Source organism: Cervus elaphus, chromosome 14 (assembly GCF_910594005.1).
Source record: "Cervus elaphus chromosome 14, mCerEla1.1, whole genome shotgun sequence".
In the NCBI taxonomy this organism is placed as follows: domain Eukaryota; kingdom Metazoa; phylum Chordata; class Mammalia; order Artiodactyla; family Cervidae; genus Cervus; species Cervus elaphus.
The window spans coordinates 74,657,491-74,681,992 of record NC_057828.1 but is presented as its reverse complement, the minus strand read 5'-3'; the positions used below and the strand labels follow the sequence as shown (position 1 = coordinate 74,681,992).

At 53.5% G+C, this 24,502-nt stretch overlaps 1 protein-coding gene across 9 annotated transcripts in view; it reads right to left on the bottom strand.

Moving 5' to 3' along the window:
* Nucleotides 1–24,502, bottom strand: part of LAMB3 (laminin subunit beta 3) — a 47,483-nt gene that overhangs the window by 9,411 nt on the left and 13,570 nt on the right. For all 9 annotated transcript variants that reach the window (XM_043924516.1, XM_043924520.1, XM_043924519.1 and 6 more), the window contains 15 exons: nt 15,816–15,930; nt 15,220–15,293; nt 10,949–11,140; nt 10,395–10,458; nt 9,849–10,042; nt 7,816–7,936; nt 6,887–7,075; nt 5,675–5,830; nt 5,130–5,326; nt 4,814–4,925; nt 3,719–4,097; nt 2,161–2,321; nt 1,802–2,022; nt 1,314–1,511; nt 603–747 (listed from right to left, as the gene is read on the bottom strand). In XM_043924516.1, the coding sequence (XP_043780451.1) occupies nt 603–747; nt 1,314–1,511; nt 1,802–2,022; nt 2,161–2,321; nt 3,719–4,097; nt 4,814–4,925; nt 5,130–5,326; nt 5,675–5,830; nt 6,887–7,075; nt 7,816–7,936; nt 9,849–10,042; nt 10,395–10,458; nt 10,949–11,140; nt 15,220–15,293; nt 15,816–15,930 (2,518 nt within the window). The remainder of the gene's footprint in view (nt 1–602; nt 748–1,313; nt 1,512–1,801; nt 2,023–2,160; nt 2,322–3,718; nt 4,098–4,813; nt 4,926–5,129; nt 5,327–5,674; nt 5,831–6,886; nt 7,076–7,815; nt 7,937–9,848; nt 10,043–10,394; nt 10,459–10,948; nt 11,141–15,219; nt 15,294–15,815; nt 15,931–24,502) is intronic.

Here is a 24,502-nt window from a genome sequence, read left to right as displayed (position 1 = left end):
ATCCCTGGCCTCTTGGAGTTGAGAGTCTAATGCGGAGGCAAGCAAGACACTCGTGGGACAGAAGAATTCAACAACCACAGGCTCAGAGTGGCGAAGGGCCAGCTCCAGACGGGGCTGGGGGTGCTGGTGACCAGAGTGAGTGATCAGGAAAGTCCCCTCCAGGGACATATGCACACTCAGACCTGGAGGGTAAGAATCAGTCGCCTTGGAGACAGCATCCCAGGCAGAGAAAGAGAGAGAGCACCCCTGAGGTTAGCAACAACTGGCCTGTTCAAGGACAGTTTGTGAGTCAAATAGACAGGCTACGGGCCACACCCAGGAGGTGACAGAGGCCGTGGGGTGAAGGACGTTAGGCGTGCGTGGAATGCCACCCCACCTGCACATGTTTCAAAGATGTTTCGGGCTGTTGGGTGGAGAACAGGTCGGAAGGAGGTGGGAGAGGAAGCAGCCACCCAGGCGAGCACGGGGACTGGTCCAGGGGGAGGAGGCAGCTGATGCGGGAATGGGAGGTGGGGGGTGGGGGATCGGGGGACAGCGAACGGGGCCCTGGGGGCCAGCAGGCGTGGACACGTCAGCCCAGGGGAGGGTGAGGGCCGGCTCACCTGAGAGGAAGTCCCGCACCTGCCGGATGAGGAGCCGCGTGCGTCTGACGTCCTCCTCCATCTGGGAGCGGCTGGTGCTCACCTGCGTCTCCAGGCGCTGAGTGTCCGACTGGACCTGCGAGGCAGCCTCCTCCGCTGCCCTGATCTGCGGACACAGGCTGTGGGTCAGTGGGGGTCGAAGCCCCCAAGGGAGCCTCTCAGCGGGGGAGCCTGCAGGCATCTGCTACCCAGGATCCACCTGGGAGACGTGTAACTAGCTTGGTGTGGCCTCACAAGAAGTGATGTAGAAACACTGGCCTCTGTCTCTCACTTGCCGTGATGCATGCCGCCTGCTAAGTCGCTTAGGTCGTGTCCGATTCTTTCGTGACCCCATGGATGGTAGCCCACCAGGCTCCTCTGTCCATGGGGATTCTCCAGGCCAGAGTACTGGAGTGGGCTGCCATGCCCTCCTCCAGGGGATCTTCCTGACCCAGAGACTGAACCCGAGTCCCTTGTGTCTCCTGCACCGGCAGGCGGGTTCTTTACTACTAGAGTCCCCCAAGATGCCCCGCTTGCTGTGGGGCCGCAGGGGCAAGTCAGCTGGCACCTCTGGGATTGACACCTCTGGGATTGCACCTCCTGGCTGCCAAATGGGAGCTCTGACTCGCCCAGAGGCTTTGTCCCCTCTGCCTCCCCCCACTATGGGTGCCCACCGCCCCCCGCCACACCTACCATCTGCCTGGTCTGCTGGAGCTGGGCGCCGAAGCCCTGCAGTTGCTCGGCCACCTGCCCCGCCGTCCGCAAGGCCCCACCTGCCCTGGGGAGGGCGCCTCTGCAGCGGGTGCCGCAGGCCGTGCCATTGTCTCGGGGACAGAGCTCCCCGGGGCAGCCCCCTGGGGTGCAAGGCATCTCCCTGGAGCCTCCACAGAGCTGTGGAGAGATGGGGGCATCAAAGGGGGTCCCCGAGGCTCCGCAACAACCACTCCCATCCCACACCTGGGAAGCCAACAGCCGACAGACATCTCCATGGCAACCAGGCCCCCAGAAACTGGTTGGCTTGGTCGCTGCTGAGCAGCCCATACGGGGCTGAGGGTCAGGACGGGTGGGGTGGCGGTGGGCTCTACACAGCCCCCGTGGGAACGGTGGGGCAGCCGTTGGTGTGCGACAAGCTGGGCCGGGGGGCCTGAGGGGGGAAAGTCGGGCTCCGCGACAGGCGTCACCTGGTTGATGGTGGGCGTCAGATCAGGCACAGAGGCCATCTGCAGCCTCAGGGCCGCGAGCTGAGGACCACCGGCTCCTGGTCCCCCTGCCACCTGCTGCTCCAGCCTCTCCGCCTGTCTCCGGGTGTCCCTGAGCTGCAGCAACCGGCGGGAGCTGTCCGAGACCTGCTGAGCGGCCTGGGATGACCGCTGGTGGGCTGCAGTCAGCATGCGGAAGGCTCCTGGGGGAGCGGGGAGAAGAGATCATCGAGTCAGCCCTGGACCCCCCCTCGCCCAGGCCTGGAGGCGGAGGAGCAGCGGGAGGGGAGCCGAAGCCTGGCCCGGCGTGGGGTCTCCACGCTCCCCTTCACCCCACTCACCTGAAGGGTCAGCACTGCTCATCTTTTCAAATTGCTCCCTCTTGCTCTGATACATGACGAGGAGGCGATTGAAACTCCTGTCCAGGCTCCCCAGGTCTCCTGGGAGGGACAAGGTCTCCTCCTCCAGGGGCAAATCCATCTGCATGCCCTGAAGTGTCCGCCTAAGGGAGGGGGAGAAGCTTCCACTAAAATACAGGAGAGGGGCTGCCTCCCCAGACCCAGCCATCCCCCCGGAGAAACGGCTACCGAGTCAGGAGAAACAGAGGCCATCAGGAGCAGCCCCAGACGGGAGAGGATTCTGCCGGGCCAAAGCCGGCACCATCTCCCTCCATCCCTATTTTCAGGCAGATCCAGAAAAACCTCTCCCTTCTGGACAGGTATGCGCCTGACGCTCCCAGCTCTCCTCTGCGTCCCACACCAGCTTCCATGAGGAGCTTCCCTGACCCTCTCCTCCTGGGGTCCCTGCAGGTGCCCCTTCCCACGCCTGGACCCCGGGCACCCGGGTCTCTCCTCTCCCCACCAGGGCTCCCAGAGCTGCTGACCCACCAGTCTGTTTCCGCCCAAAGGGGTTCACCTGCCCTGACCCACGGTCACTGAGTTTGCAGAGACTCCTCCCTCCCAGGCCCTCTGCAGCTCCACCCAACTAGTCCCTGCCACCAGCCTCCCCTTCTCCACAGCCGGGATCTGCTCCACGTGGACCATCCTTCAGGAGGCCCCTCCAGGCCGGCACACCCAGCCCACCAGATGCCCCCAGGCTCCCTGCTCGACTCTGAGACTGAGGCCAACCACACACTTGGGTGGCCTGGGCCCCCCGCGCCCGCCCCCCCCCCCACCCCTCCACCATGGTCAGCGAGTCAGGGAGGGCTCAGGGAAGGCAAAACTCATTATGAAAACTTCGGTACCAAACCTCACTGAGAAGAGGCCTCTGCTGGCAGGAGGGGGCCGTGGGTGGGACCGCTCCCGTTCCAAAGGCAAACCAAGTTATTTTCGGAGCCCTGCCTCTCGGATGCCCTCCACCAGGGTGACTCATCCAGAGCTGACGCCCGCAGGCAGCGCCAGGCACTTGGGCTGGCACCTGCACTCCTGGCCGCCTGCTCTGCCCCTCTGTAGCCACCTGGTTCTGTCACGATACTAAGCTGTGCCCGTTTCCTCACTGGCAAGACCGATGTAGTACCAACCATCCCACCAACCTCCCAGGACTGCGGTGACGGTGAAAAAGAGAGGCGTCCATGAAAAGGCTTGAAAGTGAAGCGTAGAAGTTGCACAGTCTTATCCGGCTCTTTGCGACCCCATGGACTAGCCCTGCGGGCTCCTCTGTCCATGGATTCTCCAGGCAAGAACACTGGAGTGGGTTGCCATTCCCTTCTCCAGAGGATCTTCCCAACCCAGGGATCGAACCTGGGTTTCCTGCAATTGCAGGCAGGTTCTTTATCACGAGGGAAGCGCTATGAAAAGGCTTGGTAGACGGTAAAGGGCTGTAAACAGTATGTGCCCCTCCGTGTACCCACATGGCATTATTCTTTCTCCCGGCCACGGCCCAGTGGGGAGAGGGAATGACCTGATGGAGAAGACGGCGTTGGCCACCTGGGCCACCTCCTGCTCCGTGACCAAGGCGTCGCCGAGGGTGGCTTGGATCTGCGCCATCTTCCTCTTGGCGTCCAGCATCCGGGAGCCCAGGGCGCGGTCCTCCAGGCCCGGCCGGGGCCACAGGCCGGCGGAGGCATTGCGGAGGCCGGCCAGGCGGAGGGCCCGCTCCCGGAGGCCGCCGTCGTAGGTCTGGAAGCAGGGGTGGCAGGCCACGCACACCGGGGCGCGGTCGCAGTAGCCCCGCTGGCACTGGTCGCAGCGCGGCCCCGTCAAGCCGGGGCGGCAGAGGCAGCGGCCCGAGGCCTTGTCGCAGCCCGGCCCCTCAGTGCCCCGGAAGTCGCAGTCACAGGCTGGGGTGGGGAAAAGGATGGTCAGGGGCCAGCGGCCGGGGAAAGGGGGGGCGCGCATCTGCCGGGGAGCGCCCTGGAGAGGACGTCTGGCCTCTGGGTCTTAGGATTCAGAGCGAGGCCGTCGAGGCCAGAGCAGAACCACGGCGAGGGCGGCGGGGCTCACTCAGCAGCCCCTTCGTGCAGGCGCGGCCCCGCGCTTCGCTCCCCGAGCGCACGCACGCGCCTCTGACCCGCACCCGCTCTGGCGGGGTGGGCACGCTTGCTCTCCCGCCGTCATGGGCGCGAGCACCCGAGGCAGGGTGCCCCTTCCCAGGCGAGGAGGCCGAGGCCCGCAGAGGGGGAGCAACCCCGCCCAGGGCGACAGGGCCGGCAACAGACTGGGGTCTGCCTGCTCTCTCCACCACTTGCCAAACTGGCCCCCGCGGGGCTCCCTTTCTGCATCCGTGAAGAGGGAGGAAGGGGTTTCCCCACAGCTGGCCTCTGGGAGATGCTTTCTCAGGGAAGAGAGGCGCAAAGCGGCCCTCCTGTCACCAGGACACGGGGACGGGGGGACACGGGGATGGGCTAGCAGGGGGCAAGTACTCTCATGGGCTGCCGGGGCCCAGCCCCCGTGGACCAGACAGCACTGACCTGCATGCCCCCCAGCACAAGCCCACCCGAGCACTCACCCCCCACGGCGTCTGCACAGCCCCCGCCCCCCCACTCAGACAGCGCACCTCGGCATCCCGCGGCTGCCTCTCCATAGGTCCTGTCGGGACACTGGCGGATGGCTGCGGCGCGGCAGGTCAGGCCCCCGAACCCTTCCCGACAGACACACTGCCCTGTGAACTGCGGGGGAGAGCCGGTCAGCGAGCGGGACTCCCCGGCGCACCCCAGCCGCAGGGGCTCCAGGCAGGACGCAAGCTCCGCGGTCAGACCCAGGACGGCCCCGCCGTAGGCGCCCGTACGTGGGCCTGCCAATGGCTGAGAGCGCGGGTAGGGACTGACGTCCGGGGGGCTCTCCAGGGGCGTGGGGGCCGGCCCGCGGCGTACCTGGTTGCACTGGGGGCCGAGGGAGTTGTGTGGGTCGCAGGCACAGGGCTCGCAGCCCCGGCCGCTGGCCAGCTTCCAGTGGTGGGGGGCACACTGGTCACACTTGGGGCCCACCACGTGGGGCAGACACACGCAGCGCCCTGTCTCCTCGTCACACGGCATGTCCCGCCGGGCGCCCAGGACGCTACAGTCACAGCCTGCACAGGAGGGGGGCTGCTGAGCTGGGGGGGCACCCAAATCTGCCCCCCACCGCCCCCCCAGAGGGAGTGCATCAGGCAGAAGAACCAGGCGGGGTGCTTTCCTGCAGAAAACCTGGCTGACTCACGAGGCCACTGCGCCTTCCCCCCAGTCCCAGCACCTGGCCACTTGGCCACCCGCCCGCCCTCTGCAGGGCTTGCTCCGGCCCTCCTTCCAAGCCAGGCCTGCGGTGCCACATGCTGGAGGCTGCTGGCATAGCAACTGGCTTGCCGCGCAGGGGGAGCAGGGCCGGCCCCAGACCCGATGGCCCAGCCCCGCCCCATGGCAGGCTCGGGCCCTCTACTCACGGCGGCAGCCCTGAGGGTTGGAGAAGGTGAGCCCCGTGAACCCCGGCTTGCACAGGTCACAGCGCTCCCCCTGCACGTGCTCCTTGCACACACACTGGCCAGTCACTGGGTCACAGGGTGCTCCCGGCACTGCCCCGTCGGGATCGCACTCACAGGCTGCAAGACAGAGGCGGCGCCAGGGGGCGGACAGGGAAAGCAGAGCATTAGGAGCACACTCTGGTTCAAATTCTTGTTTCCCCCTCCACTTCCTGGCTTACGACCTGACACCTTAGTCAAGTTATTTCAGCCCCCTGTGCCTCAGTTTGCGCATCTATAAAATGGGGTGCTTATGTAGTGCTCACAGGGCCTCTTACGAGGAAAAAAGCAGGTGTGCCACGCTGTGCTTAGTCGCTCAGTCGAATCCGACTCTTTGGGACCCCACGGACTGTAGCCCACCAGGCTCCTCTGTCCATGGGCTTCTCCAGACAAGAATACTGGACTGGGTAGTCTATCCCTTCTCTAGGGGGTCCTCCCAACCTAGGAATCGAACCGGGGTCTCCAGCATTGCAGGCAGATTCTTTGGAATTCATTGCAATGTGGCTTCTCCTGCATTGCTAGCTGAGCTACCAGGAAAGTCCTTGGCGTGTGTTAGGTAGGACGAAAGTTTCAGTGGGCATGATGTACTGAACAACCACTCTGCAGCCAGCCCTGAGCTGGGCACTCTTGCATGCTGCCTTGTGTAATCCTGTCTTAACCCTGAGAATTGACCATGCTTATCCCCATTGTACAGATGAGGAAACTGAGGCTCAGAGATGTTCCAATAGCACAGTCAAGGTCATACAGCAAGTAGTGCTGGAACGAGAAGTCAAACTCAAGCTTTTCTCATTCTCTCCATAAGCAGATAACATCAACAGAAAGTGAACCAACTTTCTTTCACCCTAACACCTGGGTGCCTTTCGCAACTTTCAAAACAGAGACTCTTACTTCTGGAAAGTCTTGCCTGATCAATCCACCTGAATCAGAGTGCTTTCAATTCGAACTGTACAAACTCACTGGCCCTTGCCGCATGCATGCTAAGTCACTTCAGTTGTGCCTGACTCTTTGAAACTCCACAAACTATAGCTTTCCAGGCTCCTTTGGCCATGAGATTCTCCAGGCAAGAATATGAGAGTGGGTTGCCATGCCCTCCTCCAGGGAATCTTCCTGACCTAGGTCCCCAGAGCCCCTACTCACGGATGCAGGTCTCCTGAATGGGAGCCCCAGGACGCCGGTTCCGGAAATAGTGCAGCTGACACCGTTCACAGTTCCTGCCCTCAGTGTGGTCCCGGCAGCTGTCACACACACCTCCATGTGCCCCCTGGCTGGCGGCAAACACGGCTGGGTCAAAGTGACATGTCTCTGAGTGTCCGTTGCAGTCACACCCTGAAAAAGGAGATTCCTGGGGTTGACGCTAGACCTGCATCGTTGACATCCACAAAGCACGCTCCACGCTAACTCACTGGCACCCCCAGTGACTCTGTAAGATGCCCAGGTCTGAGAAACGGGGAAACTGAGGCCCAGGGAGGCTTGTCAATTTCGGTTCATACAGCCAGTAAGAAAGGAAAATGGAGAATGCAGGCCTCCCGACTCCTAGTGTGGAGACTCGTCCCAGAATGATACCCATGTGGGGCCAAAGAGAGAGCCATTCGAACGCCCCATGCCAGCCCTCCCCCACTGCCACCACATGTCTCCTGCTGGGTCACTGTCCTTCCCTATGCTGGGACCCTGGCTGTCCTCATTTATGGAGGGAAGGGTCCTGCCCCCAGGGGCCCATCTGAAAGAGAAAGAATGACAACAGGGAGACCAGGTGTGTCCTACACAGGATAAAGCTCTGGAGAGGCCGGAAGGAAGACCTGGGTTAGCACGAAGGCTGTGTGGCATCAGAAGCTTGAACCCACCTGTGGTCCCTCTGAAGTCTGGGGGTTGGGAGGATGCGACTCACAAGCCCTCTCCTTCTCCAAAGAGCAAGGAGAGCTTTAGTTACAGGGGCAATTCGGTTTAGATTTAAATATTAATAATAAAGATTAGATTCTCCCCGGGCCCCAGAGGAGGTCATCACGGCCCAGAGGGGCCAGCATCCCAACCAGTGGTTGCAGGGGAGGTGGGCGACCCCAGGGTCATACTCTGGCATTCGTGGGGGTCCTGGTCTTCCGCGGGTCTCCAGGGCCGGTTGTTGTAGAAGGGCGCGCAACGCTCACAGTTGGGGCCAGCGGTGTTGTGCTGGCAGACGCAGACCTCGTGGACCTGGGGGCGGGGCCATCAGTCACCAGGAGGAACCATCACAGGAGCGTCCCAGGGACAGACTTGCCCTCTCCGCTCTGACCCTCCCACTCGGCTTAGACCCCAGGGTCCAGCTCAGACCCCAGCTCCTCCAGCCTTCACTGAGCTCCTCTGACACACGAGAGGCCGGCTTGTGTGGTGTGCGTGTGCATGTGTGTACATACATGTGTGTGTGCATGCTTGCACATCTACACTGCTCCTCCTGTTGGGTTTGTAAAAGCCCGGTCCTGGCATCTGGCCATCCCCGTACCGCCCACTGCAAAACAGCGCCTGGAAGTGCTCACACAGCCTTGTTGGTAAACCGCAATTCTTGTGGGCCCTCTGGAGATTTATATTCCAACAAGCTATGACTGCAGTTGTTTGGCTAATGAGACTGCGATGATGAATTGTTACTAGACTCATTAAGGTACAGAAATAGAACAGCAATTGTGTGCTAATCGTCTTCCAAATCAAGCTCACCACCCGCGGGCTGGCATCGGGGACCTGCACGGTGCTTGCTCCTTGCTCGCCCTCCACTCGCTCCTAACAGCACAGCTGAGCTGAACTGGCTGCTCCCTGCATAAGCCCCGCTTCTCCCCACCTTGTGGCCTGTACTGAAGTTTTTCTTCCTTCCTAGAAGCCCCTTCTCGTTCTCTTCACCAGCGAGATCCTGCCCAGCTGGAATAGCACAACCTTCATCAGGCCTGCCTGCTCCCTCTAACTCCATGGATTTCAACTCTGGATGCACTTGAGCATTATTTGAGGAGCTTTGTAACATATATATATGTAGATATATATATATATAATGCCCAGGCCCAATTCCATCCAATCTCAGGGACAAGGCCCAGACATCGGTACTTTATAAAGTGGTGTTCCCATGGGGTAGCCAGCGTTGAGAAACACCAGGGCTGGGCAGGCCCTCGCCCCCCTCTACATCCTCATATGCCAGTGATCACGCCCAGCCTGGGTTCTGGTCTTGTGTTTTTGGGCCCTAACGGCTGACATATCCCAGGCACCGGTCTCCTTCTGGCCTCCTCTGCAGCCTGGGGGAAGCACTGGCCCAGAAAGTGGAAAGGAAAAGGCTGCCCAATGCTCCTGTCCCCTTAGTTTCCCTAGCAGGCCACCTGATAGGACCTCATCGTGTGCCTTTATCACTAGAACAAGTATCCTGCTCCCGGGTGTTAATATTGTAGAAGAACCAGGAAACTGAAATGACAGCTCCCTCTGCTACTTGGTCCAAGGGTCTCTCTCCCCTGCTGATGGCCCTCAAGCTTGGTTTCCCAGCAAACGCCCCTGGGTCACTTGTTAAGCTGGAGCTTCTCTTTCTAACCCTGACGCATCTGACTCAGCTGCTCTGGGGTGAACTTAGCATCCTTGTTCGACTCTGTTCCCTCATCCTGTCCCACATTTCACCCCTAAATGGGACTTCAGAGTCCCCAAGCCAGGGGCTCTCAATCCTGGCAAGATGTTAGAATCACCGGGAGCTTTAAATAATAATAATACAATTAGAGTGTCTGGAGGTAGGGATCTGGGCGATCTTTTTAGCTTCCTGGGAAATTATGATGTGCAGCCAGGGCTGAGAATCAATGCCTTAAGCTCCTTGCAACACCCATGCATATACTTCTACTTACATGTATATAACATGTATACTTAAACTTATATATACGTCTGTGTTACTGAATAAAAATCATCTCAAATCATAAAGCAGGTCCAAAGAAGTGCTATCAAATGGGACCTTGAAAACGATAACCATTTACACTCATCTTCGCCACCGCTAAAACAGTAAATACTCAAGTCTTAAGTATAGTGCCCCTCCCCTCTCCAGGGGTCCCGAGGATCCCCGCAGTCTGCCCTGGCCCTGCCCGCTCCCCTCTCCCTTCCCGCCCTGGGCTGCCACCTGCACGGCGGTGGAGGGGCTGGCAGGAGTTCTGGAACTGGGGGCGCAGCGGTCCGCATGGCCGTGACAGAGGCAGCTCCCTTGCAGACGCAACTGGGACACAGCGTAGTAGGCGCTGGGAGGGTGGTAGCCCCTCTGGGGCACAGGCGCCAGCTTGGTGAAGTTAACCCTCAAGTTGGTGATCTCCCCCAGCTCTGCAGGGAACGAACAGCGAGGAGGGAGGGGGCGGGAGTGGGGGGAAAAGGAGGAAAAAAAAAAGAATTTAGACGCAGAGTCTCCTAGGGCGGGATGATAAGGAAAGGAACTCTGGCCTCACCTCCCATCTTCCCTCCCCCAACACAAAAGACCCCCACCACCACCACCCTGACTCGGGCCTTTTGAGTGGCTGGGCCAGCACCATACCCCTACGGGCTTAAGCAGGGCCAGTGTTCAATCCAACCACGCTGACCAAGGCAGCAAAGACTAGGAAATGTCCACCATCTGAGCTGCAAGCCTGTTTTGTTCTCTACCCACAGTCCCACGGGCTGGAGGAGTAGCCACACTGACCTTGAATTTTTTGACTTTGTGTGGCTGGGATCCCAGAGGCTAAATCCATAAGGTTGAGCTGAACCTGCAGAGAGGGGGGTAAGGGCAGACCCGAGGAAGAGGCAAGCTTTGGCCCAAGCCCAGAGGGCCTCTTTTCCATCAGTGCCCCGCCAAGTGTCCTGAGGGTGTCCAGAGGGCTCCTTCCCAGGTGGCACAGTGGTTAAGCATATGTCTGCCAACGTGGAGCCACAAGAGATCTGGGTTTGATCCCTGGGTTAGGAAGATCCCCTGGAGGAGGAAATGGCACCCCACTCCAGTACTCTTGCCTGGAGAATCCCACAGACAGAGGGGCCTGGCGGGCTACAGTCCATGGGGTCGCAGTCAGACATGACTGAGCACGCACTCACACGTACTTCTCCTAGAGTGGCCACTGTCGGGGAGCTCAGGAGAGAGCAAGGCTCTGCCCGAAGGAGGGGGAGGGTTCTCACGGACTCCCCAAAGCCTGGGTGACCACGTGAGGGACGGGAAGTGGGAAGCCTCTCCCCACGCCTATTTTTCAGGGTGCCCCCTCGTACCTTGGCCCCATTCGGGCGCCTGTTAGGCCTCTGGGGCAGAGGCTGGCACCGAGCATCCTGCCAGCTCTGGGGTTGGCCCTGGTGGACCCAGGGGAAGGCGGAGCTGCAGTCGGCAGCCAGGTACTGGTACACCTGCCAGGTCTTGCCGAAGTCCGAGGAGCGCTCGATCAGCATGCCAGCAGGCACGGGCCCCTGCAGGGACACACGGGGAGGGGGGCCTGAGCGACCCCGCCTGGGGGACACGGTCACAGGAAGACGCTCTTAAGTGCTGGGGGCCCCTGAGAACCCCAGCGAGGAGGGAGAAGGAGGGCCGCATGGAGCAAGTGGGTTCAGGGGCACTGCGGTCCAATCCTCCTGGCAAACCACGGGCCCCAGCAGGTTTTCCCTGCTTCTGGAAAGTGAGAGAAAGCAGATCTCACTTCCAGAAGGCACGATCCCTACTCAGCCCACCACCCAGGCAGTCAGGCCAGAAGATTCTCCCACTGGGCTTCCTAGAGCCAGACACTGATTCTGTCCTTTCCTCTTTTTTGTCCCACAGCCGTGGTCAGAGCTCAGGCCCCTGACTGCGCTGAGCCTGGATTCCTGCAACAGCCTGGAACTCAAGCCCAGCTTCCGCCCAGGCTCTCCAAGCCACGCCCCCACACTTCACCTGCAGGGTTATCTGATCACATCACTCCCTGCAGGAGACCCTTCGGCGGGTCTGCACTGGCCTACTTCTGCCCTCAGTGATTCCATCCATTTCTCACGACTTTCCATGTTCTCTTTATGCTGACAGCTCACAGCTAGGAATGCTTCTTTGGGTTCATAAATCCAACCTCCACACAAACAGAACCTCCTTTCTCAAAATGGGCTTTTACAAAATGGGCTGTGACTCTTCTCTCCTCAAAACCCCCCAATGGCTTTCCCACTCTGTTTCTTTCCAAGCTTTATTGAGATATTATGGCTATGCAATATGTCAGTTTAAGGTGTATCAAATGTGATGATTTGATAGTCATATATGTTACAGAATGATTATTACAATAAGGTGAGTTAACATGTCTATCCTCTTACATAATCTTTTTCTGTGTCACGATAACATTTCAGGTCTACTCTCTTAACGACTTCCAGGTGTCTAGTACAGTGTTAATAATTATAATTGTCACCACATTGTCCATTAGATCTTCAGAACTTATTCATCTTATACCTGGACCTTTATATCCTATGAGGAGCACCCCCCCCATCTCCCTCTCCCTCCAGCCCCTGGCAACCACCATCTTCTTCTCTACGTTGGTGAGGTCAGGTTTTTAAGATTTCCTATATATGTGAAGACACGTGGTATTCATCTTTCCGTCTATCTCAGTTCACTTAGCAGAATGCCCTCAAAGTCCATTCATGCTGTCACAAGATCTCCCTCCTTCTTCATGGCTGAATATTCTAGTCTGTGTGTGTGTGTGTGTGTTACACATGTGTATCTGTATATGGATGTGTGTGTACATGACATTTTCTTTACCCATTCATCCACTGATAGACACTTAGGTTGTTTTCATCTCCTGGTTATTGTGAATAATACTGTAATGAACATGGGCATTACAGACATCTCTTTGAGACAGTGACTTCATTTTCTTCCAATTTACAACTGGAAGTGGGATTGCAGGATCATCTGGTAAACTTTTTTTTTAATAACTTTTTGAGGAACTTTCATACTGCTTTCCACAGTGGCTGCACCAATCTACATTCCCTCTAAGAGTAAACAAGTGTTCCCTTTTCTCCACATCCTCACCAACACTTACCTCATCTTTTTTCTTTTGGCCCATGCCACATGGCTTGTGGGATGTTCCCGGACTACAGGAATTAAACCCGGGCCATGGCCGTGAAAGGCTGGAATCCTAACCGCTACCCCACCAGGGGCCCCCTGATCTTTTTGATGCTAGCCATCCTGGCAGGTGTGATGTGACACCTCACTGTGGCTCTCACTTGCTTTTCCCTGATGGTTAATGATGCTGAGCTTCTTTTCATGGACCTGTTGGCCCTCCCTGTGTCCTCTTTGGAGGATTGTCTGTCCAAGTCCTCTGCTCACTCTTCTTGAATAAATCTGAACTCCTGACCATGCCACTGTGCACCTCCATCTCCTCAAGCCCTCAGTCACAGCCCGTTTGCTCCCTCCTCAGAGCCTTTGTTCACATGGCTTCCTTGGCCTGGAGTACTCCTCTCCCCGGGTGGGTTCTTTCTTTTGTTCTCAGCTAAATGTCACTTCCTCACAGAGATCTTTTTATACCCACCTAACCTGCGTTCTTCTGCCCACACCCTGCCCACCCACCACATCATTTCCTATTCTGGGATCTCATTTGCTGCCGTCGTAAATGTCACCACAATTTCCCATTACTTATTTGTTGGTTTCCTGTTTTGTTTTTATTTTTCTCCCACCAGACCAGGGTTTCCCAACCTTGGCACTGTTAATATCTGGAGTTGGATAAGGCCTTGTCCTGGGGACCGTCCTCATCATTATAGGATGGTTAGCAGTACCCCTGACCTCCACTCACTAGATGTCAACAGCATGCCCACAGCTGTACCAACCACACATTGGTCTACAACTGGCCAGATATAAGCTGGCTGAGAACCACGGCAGTAAACCACAGGCATCCCCCGTCTAGCTGTTCACAGCTGTACCCCCAGCATCTGGCACATAATAGTCATTCAGTACATTTGTTGAATGAATACATGAATCTTTCATCCACTCTCCTTCTCCCCATTTACATCTGTAAACTCATCTCTCAGTCTGTAGCCTTCCACATCCTTGCCGCTCACCACCGTATACACATTTGCCCTTCCAGACCCTGTGTGCATTCTTTTGCCCCCTCCCCCAATTATATACGTTCTTGTCTCTTGCTTCTTAATCTTTGTACTTTGCTATTCTCTTTGTCTGGAATGAACTTAACCTTCACCTGGCTATTACCGGCCTAAGAAGTTTCATCTTCCCGTGCGTGCATGCTCTGCCCATCCCCACCAAAGACAGATCAAGCTGGGTGCCCCCTTGCCAAGGTCCCTAGTACTTCTTCCTACCAATGTCAGAACACACCTCCCACTGTCCTGCTAGACAAGGTTCTTTGTCTTCCCTATACATACCAAAGCAATTTGAGGACTGTGATCTAGTTTTATTCAGCTTTTTAACAGAATATAATCTATGTTCAATATGTGTGTAGCAAGAATGGACAAATAAATGAATGGGTGATGACAAAGCAATGAGACTATGAGTATCCACCCAAATGAATGTTGCCCTTCAAAGTTGTCACCGTTAGAGACTGGGTATTTATTCAAATGGCTCTAGCATTTCTCAAAATACTTGAGACCTATTCTTGAGGCCTCCTAGGTGACTGAGAAGGTAAAGAATATGTCTGCAATGCAGGAGACCCTGCATCTTCCCTGGGTCAGGAAGACCCCATGGAGAAGGGAATGGCAACCCATCCAGTATTCTTGCCTGGAGAATTCCATGGACAGAGGAGCCTGGTGGGCTACAGTCCATGGAGTTGCAAAGAGTTGGACATGACTGAGCAACTAACACTTTCCTTTTTATCATTCTTGAGGTGAGGTTCTTAAAGCAACTTCCTCAGTCATGTAGGATATTAGGTCCTATTGCTTTGTATTCACAGCTCAATATTACCTATCCTGATCATCTATTCTCATCAATCAAGCTTTATTATTAAATATTTGACTATTTCTGTAGAAAGAATGAAATCAAATCTCTGTAAAGGAAAAGAAAAGACCCTGTCACTAATGAATGAAAATGTGCCCTTCCAAAAGGCATATCTCCAAAGACTAGCTCAAAGCAAAACCTGAGAAGTAATAGCACTGAATGAGCCGATGACTCTGAAAGCACATCTCACATGTGGCTTGGCCAGTTCCTTGCTATTGGTTAAACTCAATCTCATCAGCAAAGTTATTAAAACAGAGTATACCAAGAATACAAAACTGTATAAGTGGCCATTACACAACTGTATAAGTAGAACTGGTCTTGGAAGAACTGAATTAATTGGATGGGCCAAGGGTGGGGGTGCAGAAAGGTAGAGGATAACAGTGGGCCTGGAGGTGCCCCTGATTTTCCGGAAGTGGTACCTTTGCTGTCACCATGATATAGGCTCAGGGTTAAGCCTTGCCCCAACATAGGGAAGGTACGCAGCGTGTGGTACCATCACCACCAGCCTGGAGACACAAGGACTCGGGGCTCCCCATGAGGCCAAGCCCACTTGGCCCAGAGTCCCCCCTCTCTCATCCACTGCCATACCCAGGAAGCACACCTTAAAATCCATCGTGATGTCCTGAAGCTGGAATTTCCTGTCCAGGTCCAGCTGCAGAAAGACGGGGCTCACATCTGGAAAGACACAAAAGCCAGGAACTTTAGAGCAGAGACCATCTACCTTCCCAGGCTCCGGGAAATCAGAAACCCTCTAACTGATTTTCCCATTTCCCTCTCAAAGAGGCGTGGTACCAGTACCTTTCTACTCACATCACCTATTCAAGATCCCATGTCTTCTCGGCCACATTTCCTTCCCACTGTCACTTGATGTCTTTAAAACCTTTAGACTTTCAACTCCTCAGCCCAACACACATCTGTTCCCAAAGCCCAGTGCCTTCAGCAAGCCCACTGCGACTAAGTAGGATGGAATGAAGGCATTTCTCTCTCTTCTTACCTTTTCATTAACCTCCAATAAGTTCTTCTGCCTACAACATCTGAAAGGCCTCAAATACAAAGACAGAAGGTTCTGCTCATCAACCACCCATGTCCCACCACCATAAGAAAGACACGGGAAAACCCAAAGGGCCCCAGGGCACCCTCCACATCCTACGGGAGCCCGACATGCATGGGCTCCTGGAGGCAGTGGCAAGCGCTTACCATTCTGTGACTGCCACCAGCGCATGGGGCCCGAGGATGAAACCACATTCTCCACTTGGTGACCGTTGTAATTGTGAGGCAATCTGGAGTCACACTTGCAGCATTTCATCTGCCACTGCAGAAGACACCAGAGACTCAGAGGCGGGGCCTTTGTATACTGGGACTTCTCCCGCCGAAGAATGGATGCTTTTGAACTGTGGTGTTAGAGAAGACTCTTGAGAGTCCCTTGGACTGCAAGGAGATTCAACCAGTCCATCCTAAAGGAAATCAGTCCTGAGTATTCATTAGTAGGACTAATGTTGAAGCTGAAACTCCAATACTTTGGCCACCTGATGGGAAGAGCTGACTCATTGGAAAAGACCCTGATGCTGGGAAAGATTGAAGGAAGGAGGAGAAGGGGACGACAGAGGATGAGATGGTTGGATGGCATCCCTGACTCAATGGACATGAGTTGGAGTAAACTCCGGGAGTTGGTGACGGACAGAGAGGCCTGGCATGCTGCAGTCTATGGGGTCGCAAAGAGTCAGACACAACTGAGTGACTGAACTGAACTGAACTGACCCACAGGAGAGAAGCCCAGGGTGTCCGACCAGATGGAGCTCTGTAGGCAGGTGTCCCAAAGTCAGGAAGGCGGAAGAAGTCTGCAGCCCTGGGGCTGAAGGCAGAGTCTCTTCCCCATGAAGATCTGGGTTAAAGTGGGCAGCCAAGGAGGAAACAGCCTCACCAGGGAAGTCCCCCCAAAACATCACCTTCCCTGGTCTGCCCATGCCCTGGAGTGAGACAAGAGAGATCTGAACACCACTGGCTCCAGGGCAGGGCAGAGATCATCAAGGAAAAGAACACAGCCAGAGGACTGGCCCTTGTTCTTTCAGTTTGTCCATAGTGCGTCAGTGTGCATACATTTGCATATGTTTGCATGTGTTTGCCCTGGCGCATGCGTGCACACACACCCCACTGAGACACCATGTCCTTGCCTAGGTTCTTCATGCAACACACATGAAACCTGTTTTCTCTGAGTAACCACGGTCCCAAACCTCATGTCCGGCAGAAAGAACACTTTTCAGAGGGCTACAGATTGACACACATGTTAAAGCAAGGCTTGGACGAGAACCTCCCTGAATTGCAAGTCCTTCTGGGCAGAGGCGACTGTACCTCCCCACACCCCCTGCCTCTGTTTCCTCTAAGCCTCCACCCACCAGAACCAGGAGAAAGCTCAGGTAGCCATCTCTGAGGCCTTGCAGCCTCTGAACCTTGGTCCCATCCAGGGAAGGCCCTAAGCTGGGGAGGCTGATCCATCAGAATGGGTGATGTCTGCTGAACCTGTGAAGCTGACAGCTCAGTCCCGAAGGGAAGAGTTAACATGCTGAGCCTGTGCCTTGAGTTACAGAAACTCTTCACCCAACACTGCTCTTCCCCCAGCGCCACTGAACAAAGCCTGGAACAGAGGACGATGCTGGAGGGGAGCCAGGAGTCCTGGCTCTGTGAGCCTCTGCTTCCCACCTGACTCTCCAGCTCCCGCCACCAATCTGCAAAACAAGAGGATTTTCCCCTTCCTGGTGCTTGGAGGTGTCCTCATCACTTCCCAAAGTGCTTTAATAAACAATAATTTTGGTATGATATAAATGAATCTATTTATAAAATGGAAATGGACTCACAGACAGAGAGAGTAGAATTATGGTTACCAAAGGGGAAAGGTGTGGCGGTGGGGAGGGTTAAATTAGGAGTTTGGGATTAGCAGATACAGACTATTACATATAAAACATAAACAACAAGGTCCTGCTGTGTAGCACAGGGAACTATATTCAATATCCTGTGATAAACTGTAATGAAAGAGAATTTTAAATGATTACGAAATACTTAAAAAATATATAGTAATATAGTAATATTATTATATTATTATTCCCACTGCAGGTGTGAGAAGGCTGAAGCTCCAAGAGGCTCTGTGACTTTCCCGTTGACTGATGGCCAGTGCTGACACCAGCGCCAGACAGGATCCCTCCTCACGCCCTTCTCTTCTTCTCCTCTCCTCTCTCTCTCCTCCCCGCCATCCTTCCCTCTCTGCTATCCTCTGATCTCCACTAGGAAGCCACCTGCGTGCACCCACATCGCGGGAAGGAAGCAAGGCCAAGGGTGACCATCTCTGTCTCACCCACAGGGCTTGATCCGACCCTGAGGCTGACCACAGCAGAGAAAATGCTCTGGGAAGAAAGCTGGTTTGTCAGGCTAACCTCGCTCAGTTAGCACGGAGACTGCAGGAATGTCAGTGGCTAAAACAAACACCTGAGCACTTAAAATAATCCTTTCTGGGCAAAAGCCGCCTCTTGCTGGCATCTGAGTCTCCTCCAGGATCCTATTCTGGTCCCTGGCGCAGGCACGCCCTTCTCCCCACTCTGCCCGGCCTCTCAGAGGCAAACTTCCCCACCCCCCATCCTCTGTCTGCACTCAGCACATGGCCCGCGGAGAGACCAGGGCCAGCCGCCTTCCGGTGACCTGTCATCCAAGATCCTCTGGGCTTGCTGGGAACGGATCCCAGCCTGTTCTCTGGCCAAGAGAGTGCCAGAAACAAGGCTCTTTTTTTCCTTGGGCCATGGGACACAGGACCTAGAACAGCTCAACCTGGGACTCGGGAAATGCCCTTGATATTCCCAAATGATGAAATATTATGTAACTTTTGAAAAGACTGTTGACAGAAAGATTTTAATTGCATGGGGGAAATGCTTACAATGTTTTATGAAAAAAAATATAATGTTTTATGAAAAAAGTTGGGCATAAGCTTGTATACACATCATGATCACAAATACATATTTTTTAAGGAATCGGTAGGCAGAAGGCACTGCACCAATATATTAGGCTGAACCAAATGAAATGGCTGATATTCAGCTATCTTAACCTACAAAAATGGCAACTGCATACGGCTTAACCTAACTACCTCTGGGAAATGGGATTACTGGTAACTTTTTTTTCTTGGTTATTTTTTAATAATTTTTGATGCCTTGAATATATGTTAACATTTATATCCAGGCCTTGTTTTAAACAAACTCAGAAGGCCCAGGATACTCAGCACGGGCTTGCTGCCCTGCTTCCTCCCTGTCTTCACAGTCAGTCTGGGGTACCCCAGCCCCCGCCACCTGCCTCCGCATGCACAGACAGTGACAGACGGATCAGATGACCTCACGAGCTGAACACCTACGTGCCTTCATCACAGTAACGTAGCTAAAGGAGGGACTTATCTCAATCCTCAGACACAGGCTAAGCCACCAGGCTTGGGACAGGTATTTTATGCAGCTCTGCTTGTCAGCCAGCCAGAGGGACGGAGGCCCGAATTAGGGCGGCCTATGGCACAAGCCCACCTGAAGACAAGCTGCCAATTCCTTCTCTTTCTGGGCCTCAGTTTCCCTTTCTATTTTATTCCTGTATGTCTACATGCAGTACATGTGTGTGAGTGTGACTGTGTGTGTGTATGTGTGTGTGTGAAAGAGAGATTCTCAACACAAGGCCCTTCCCCTCTTGTGTGTTACATGCCTCTGTCTCTCCCGGAGATGGAAGCTCCCAACCGCAGCTGCCTCCCTCTCTGGGGTCATTTGGCCAGCACTCCCCTGGCCGGGCTACCTCAGAGACACAGCGTTATTATCCATTCAGCCTGTCAGGCCTCCAGCCAGCTTGGCTCCTGCTCATTCTCCGTCTGGAAAGGCTGGGCCTTTTCCCTTATCCCGGAGCTTTCTAGAAGCTCAGCAGTCTGGCTGGAAGACAAACCAGAGAACTACAGGAGGGCAAAGGAGACAGTGGGAGCCTCAGTCACAGTGGAGAGGGTGGAACAAGGAAGGCAAGGCAAATCAAAGCTCTGTGTCTTAGCAGAAAAGGGAGCAAATTCTGGAGGGAAATGGGAAAACAGGCTCTGCTTAGCCATGGCCCAGCTCCCTCCCCCGAGCAAGTCAGAAACGACCTATGTCCATTTAAGGAGCTGAAGTCAGGGTCATGGCTGTCGGCCAGGGCCAAAAGAAAGACATCCAGGATAAAAAAAAAAAAAATGCAGCTGCCTACAAGACATTCTCTCCACTTCAGCTCCCTCATTGGTAAAGTGCAGGGGTGGGATGAGATAATGAAGCTCCTTCTTGCTCTAACATGCTATTAGAATTCTCCCCAACTCCAGCTTATCTGCTCAGAGGTTAAAGACACTCCAAACAAGAATGCAAAAGAAGTAAGAGAAAAATAAGACATTGGCCAAACATGGTGCTGGAGAAGCACTCTTCCCAGCAAAGTGAGCAGGGAAAGAAGGGACCCTGAAGGCCTTGATCAGCAAGGTCTCCACCAGACTCCCACTGTGATCCATGTGTGTGTGTGTGTGTGTGTGTGCTCAGTCATGGCTGACTCTTTGCGACCCCATGGACCATAGCCCAGCAGGTTCCTCCATCCATGGGATTTCCCAGGTAAGAATGCTGGAGTGCACTGCTATTTTTCTACTCCAGGAGATCTTACCGACCCAGGGATCAAACCGGCGTCTCCTGAGTCTCCTACTTGGCAGGCAGATTCTTTGCCACTGAGCCACCTGGGAAGCTCCTGTGATCCACAAACCTCATCATTTATATGTCAATGGATATTGCCAGAAAAGGTAAAGAATCAGGGCCTGTTTTGGGGCCAGGTGGGAGTCGACCCCCAGTGCTATGAAGCACTGTCATGAACTAACATCTTGACCAAAACCTTAACTCAGTACAGCTCTTATCTCCATCGAAACCAAGTTCAGAAAGCTCAGTTCTGAAGCTGATGACCAAAATGATGAATACCACAACACTCCAAAATTACACTGCATGAGTATAATAGCTGAGAAAAGAAGAGAAGCTAAAGGCAAGGAGAAAAGGAAAGATATACCCATCTGAACACAGAGTTCCAAAGCATAGCAAGGAGAGATAAGAAAGCCTTCCTCGGTGATCAGTGCAAAGAAATAGAGGAAAACAATAGAATGGGAAAGACTAGAGATCTCTTCAAGAAAATCAGTGATACCAAGGGAATATTTCATGCAAAGATGGGCACAATAAAGGACAGAAACTGTATGGACCTAACAGAAGCAGAAGATACTAAGAAAAGGTGGCAAAAATATATGCAGAAGAACTATACAAAAAAGATCTTCGTGACCCAGATAACCATGACGGTGTGATCACTCACCTAGAGCCAGACATCCGGGAATGCAAAGTCAAGTGGGCCTTAGGAAGCATCACTATGAACAAAGCTAGTGGAGGTGATGGGATTCCAGTTGAGCTATTTCAAATCCTAAAAGATGATTCTGTGAAAGTGCTGCACTCAATATACCAGCAAATTTGGAAAACTCAGAAATGGCCATGGGACTGGAAAAGGTCAGTTTTCATTCCAATCCAAAGAAAGGCAATGCCAAAGAATGTTCAAACTACCACACAATTGCACTTATCTCACACACTAGCAAAGTAATGCTCAAAATTCTCCAAGCCAGGTTTCAACAATATATGAACTGTGAACTTCCAGATATTCAAGATGATTTTAGAAACGGCAGAGGAACCAGAGATCAAATTGCCAACATCCACTGGATCATCAAAAAAGCAAGAGAGTTCCAGAAAAACATCTACTTCTGTTTCATTGACTACGCCAAAGCCTTTGACTGTGTGGATCACAACAAACTGTGGAAAATTCTTCAAGAGATGGGAATACCAGACCACCTGACTTGCCTCTTGAGAAATCTGTATGCAGGTCAAGAAGCAGCAGTTAAAACTGGACATGGAACAACAGACTGGCTCTAAATTGGGAAAGGAGTACGTCAAGGCTGTATATATTGTCACCCTGCTTATTTAACTTATATGCAGAGTACATCATGTGAAATACCAGGCTGGATGAAGCACAAGCTGTAATCAAGACTGATGGAAGAAATATTAATAACCTGAGATACACAGATGATACCACCCTTATGGCAGAAAGTGAAGAAGAACTAAAGAGCCTCTTGATGAAAATGAAAGAGGAGAGTGAAAAAGTTGGCTTAAAACTCAACATTCAGGAAAAAAAAACTAAGATCATGGCATCCGGTCCCATCACTTCATGGCAAATAGGTGGGGAAACAATGGAAACAGTGGCTGACTTTATTTTTCTGGGCTCCAAAATCACTGCAGATGGTGACCACAGCCAAGAAATTAAAAGACACTTGCTCCTTGGAAGAAAAACTATGACCAACCTAGGCAGCATATTAAAAAGCAGAGACATCACTTTGCCAACAAAGGTCCGTCAAGTCAAGTCTGTGGTTTTTCCAGTAGTCATGTATGGACGTTGAGAGTTGGACCATAAAGAAAGCTGAGTGCCGAAGAATTGATGTTTTTGAACTGTGGTGTTGGAGAAGGCTCTTGAAAGTCCCTTGGACTGCAAGGACATCCAACCAGTCCATCCTAAAGGAAATCAGTCCTGAATATTCATTGGAAGGACTGATGTTGAAGATGAAACTCCATTACTTTGGCCACCTGATGCAAAGAGCTGACTCATTGTAAAAGACCTGACCCTGGGAAAGAGTGAAGGCAGGAGGAGAAGGGGCAACAGAGGATAGACGGTTGGATGGCATCGCCGACTCGATGGATATGAGTTTAAGTAAGCTCTGGGAATTGGTGATAGACAGGGAAACCTGGTGTGCTACAGTCCATGGGGTCTCAAAGAGTCGGACACGACTGAGCAACCGAACTGAACTGAGGCTCTGACCTGAGCATGATACATACATTATCTCATTTTATCCTCCCAAAATCTCTGAGGTAGGCATATTGGATCAAAAGTGGGTATCTTCATTTGACAGATTAGGAAGGCAAGTCCTAGAGAAGCTAAGAAATGTGTCCACATTCACAGGACTAGGAAGAGAAGAAGCAGGGATTCTGCTCCTGGGCTCTCTGTCTCCAAACCTTCTCATCCTGTAGTGCTTCAAGGGACACAGCAGTCACATGACAACCATGGGACATTGCAGGGACTAGAGTTGGTTTTCAGGATGCTCCTTCTCTTCTCCCCTAGTAAGGGCAGCCTCACCCCCTGCCCAGACTTCTCCAGAAACAGAGGTGCCCTCCTAGACCTGAGTGCAGATAGTTGGTTTGCATGCCTGGACCTCTGAAAGTTCTACCACTGACAGTGATTCCTTCTGCCACTAAGGGCAAAGAAGCAAGACACTGCCCAGAGAGCTTCTAGGAACCTGATTCAAGGAGTAATGGTGTGAGAAGCCAGGCCAACAAAGTTGTGAGGCTACCCAAGTTTGTGTCCAGGTTTCCATCTCACCTTTCTACTCTCTTCCCTCCTTTTAATCCCACAAGACACACTCCCCAGTCCAAAAGAACCAGGACCCCCAAATTTCACATTCCACAGCCCAAGTTTTGCTTCCCTCTGATAGCAACTCTTTCCACCAGTGACCTTTTTCATTTTCTGCTATCTCTTCTAAACTTATTCATTCTTGGTCTCATTCTCTTGGGACCCTTTGCAAGAGCCACAGCTAATTTTCTGATAAGCAAACCCTTGTTGAAATATAAATGATGATAGATTAATATGACGCCTTTCCCAAGGGCATCTGGATTTTAAACAAAGAACTCAACGATGTTTCATCCAAATGAAGATTCGCAAGGGCAGGAGCTTTGAAAGTTTCAGATCTGCTAAGATCTCCTAGGAAACAGGAGAGCAGATATTTTGGTCAGAGACAGGCTCAAAGTCCTCTGTGAGCAGAGGACAAGGACCTCAGGATGGATATGAACACATTCTCACATTCTGTGTGTACACTTTAGCCATGCCAGAGGTCAAGAAAACAGATGTCTGTCAAACACAGAAAGGCAATGGTTGTTGGGTGTGTGCCTGTGGGTTTGAGTGTGCTTATGTGGGGTGTGTGCGTGTATATGTTAAGAGGAAGGGATGTCAACTGGCTACTGCTCCTCAGCTTGTTTCCAAGAGATAAAAATGACAGCTGTTTGGCTTACACAGCTAATTAACCTGAGGAATGCACTGTTTAAGACTGTTATTAAGGCAGCTGGATAATTAAGTTTTCCCCCAGAAAGCGGGGGGGGGGGGGGGGGGGATAAATAAAGCATTTAAGGGAACAGACACAACATTGGAGGAGACTTTGTCAGGAGCAGAAATCAGGGCTGGAAAGCTTCCAGGCAAAACCCCACTGGTTCTCAAGCAGCGTGCACCAGCCCAGAAATAACTGAAGGTCGTGGCTCAGCCCCTGCCAGGGCCCACCTGGCAGAGATCACGGCTGACCCTCGGGGTCACATGCAGCCCAGCCAGAAGCCTGGCAGGCATGTGAGAGCTGAACCAACAAAGGCTGACTGACTCCCTTATTTCATGAATGAGGAAATGCCGGTCTAGACAGAAGCCATGACCTTCTCAAGGTCACGTTCCTCTTCTAAGTGTCAGAGGCAGGACCTGGCCTAGAAAGTCTTCACCCCTCATCGGGCAACTTCACTAACCACGACTGCCTCCGGGTTCTCCAGCAGCCAGACTGAAAATCAGATGCGACGTGGTCAGTGGGCTGGCCCAAGGGCAGGTTGACTTCAATAATTATACAACTGCACATCCTGATCCGAGAAGAAGTGCTCAGGAGAATGCCTGACAGGTGGGGCGGCCTCTGCATGCAGACACAGGTCAGTGGGAGAGGGGCTGGGATATGCAGCCTCTTCCAGACACCAGGCTTGTGGTCACTTGGCTCCTTTTTTTAT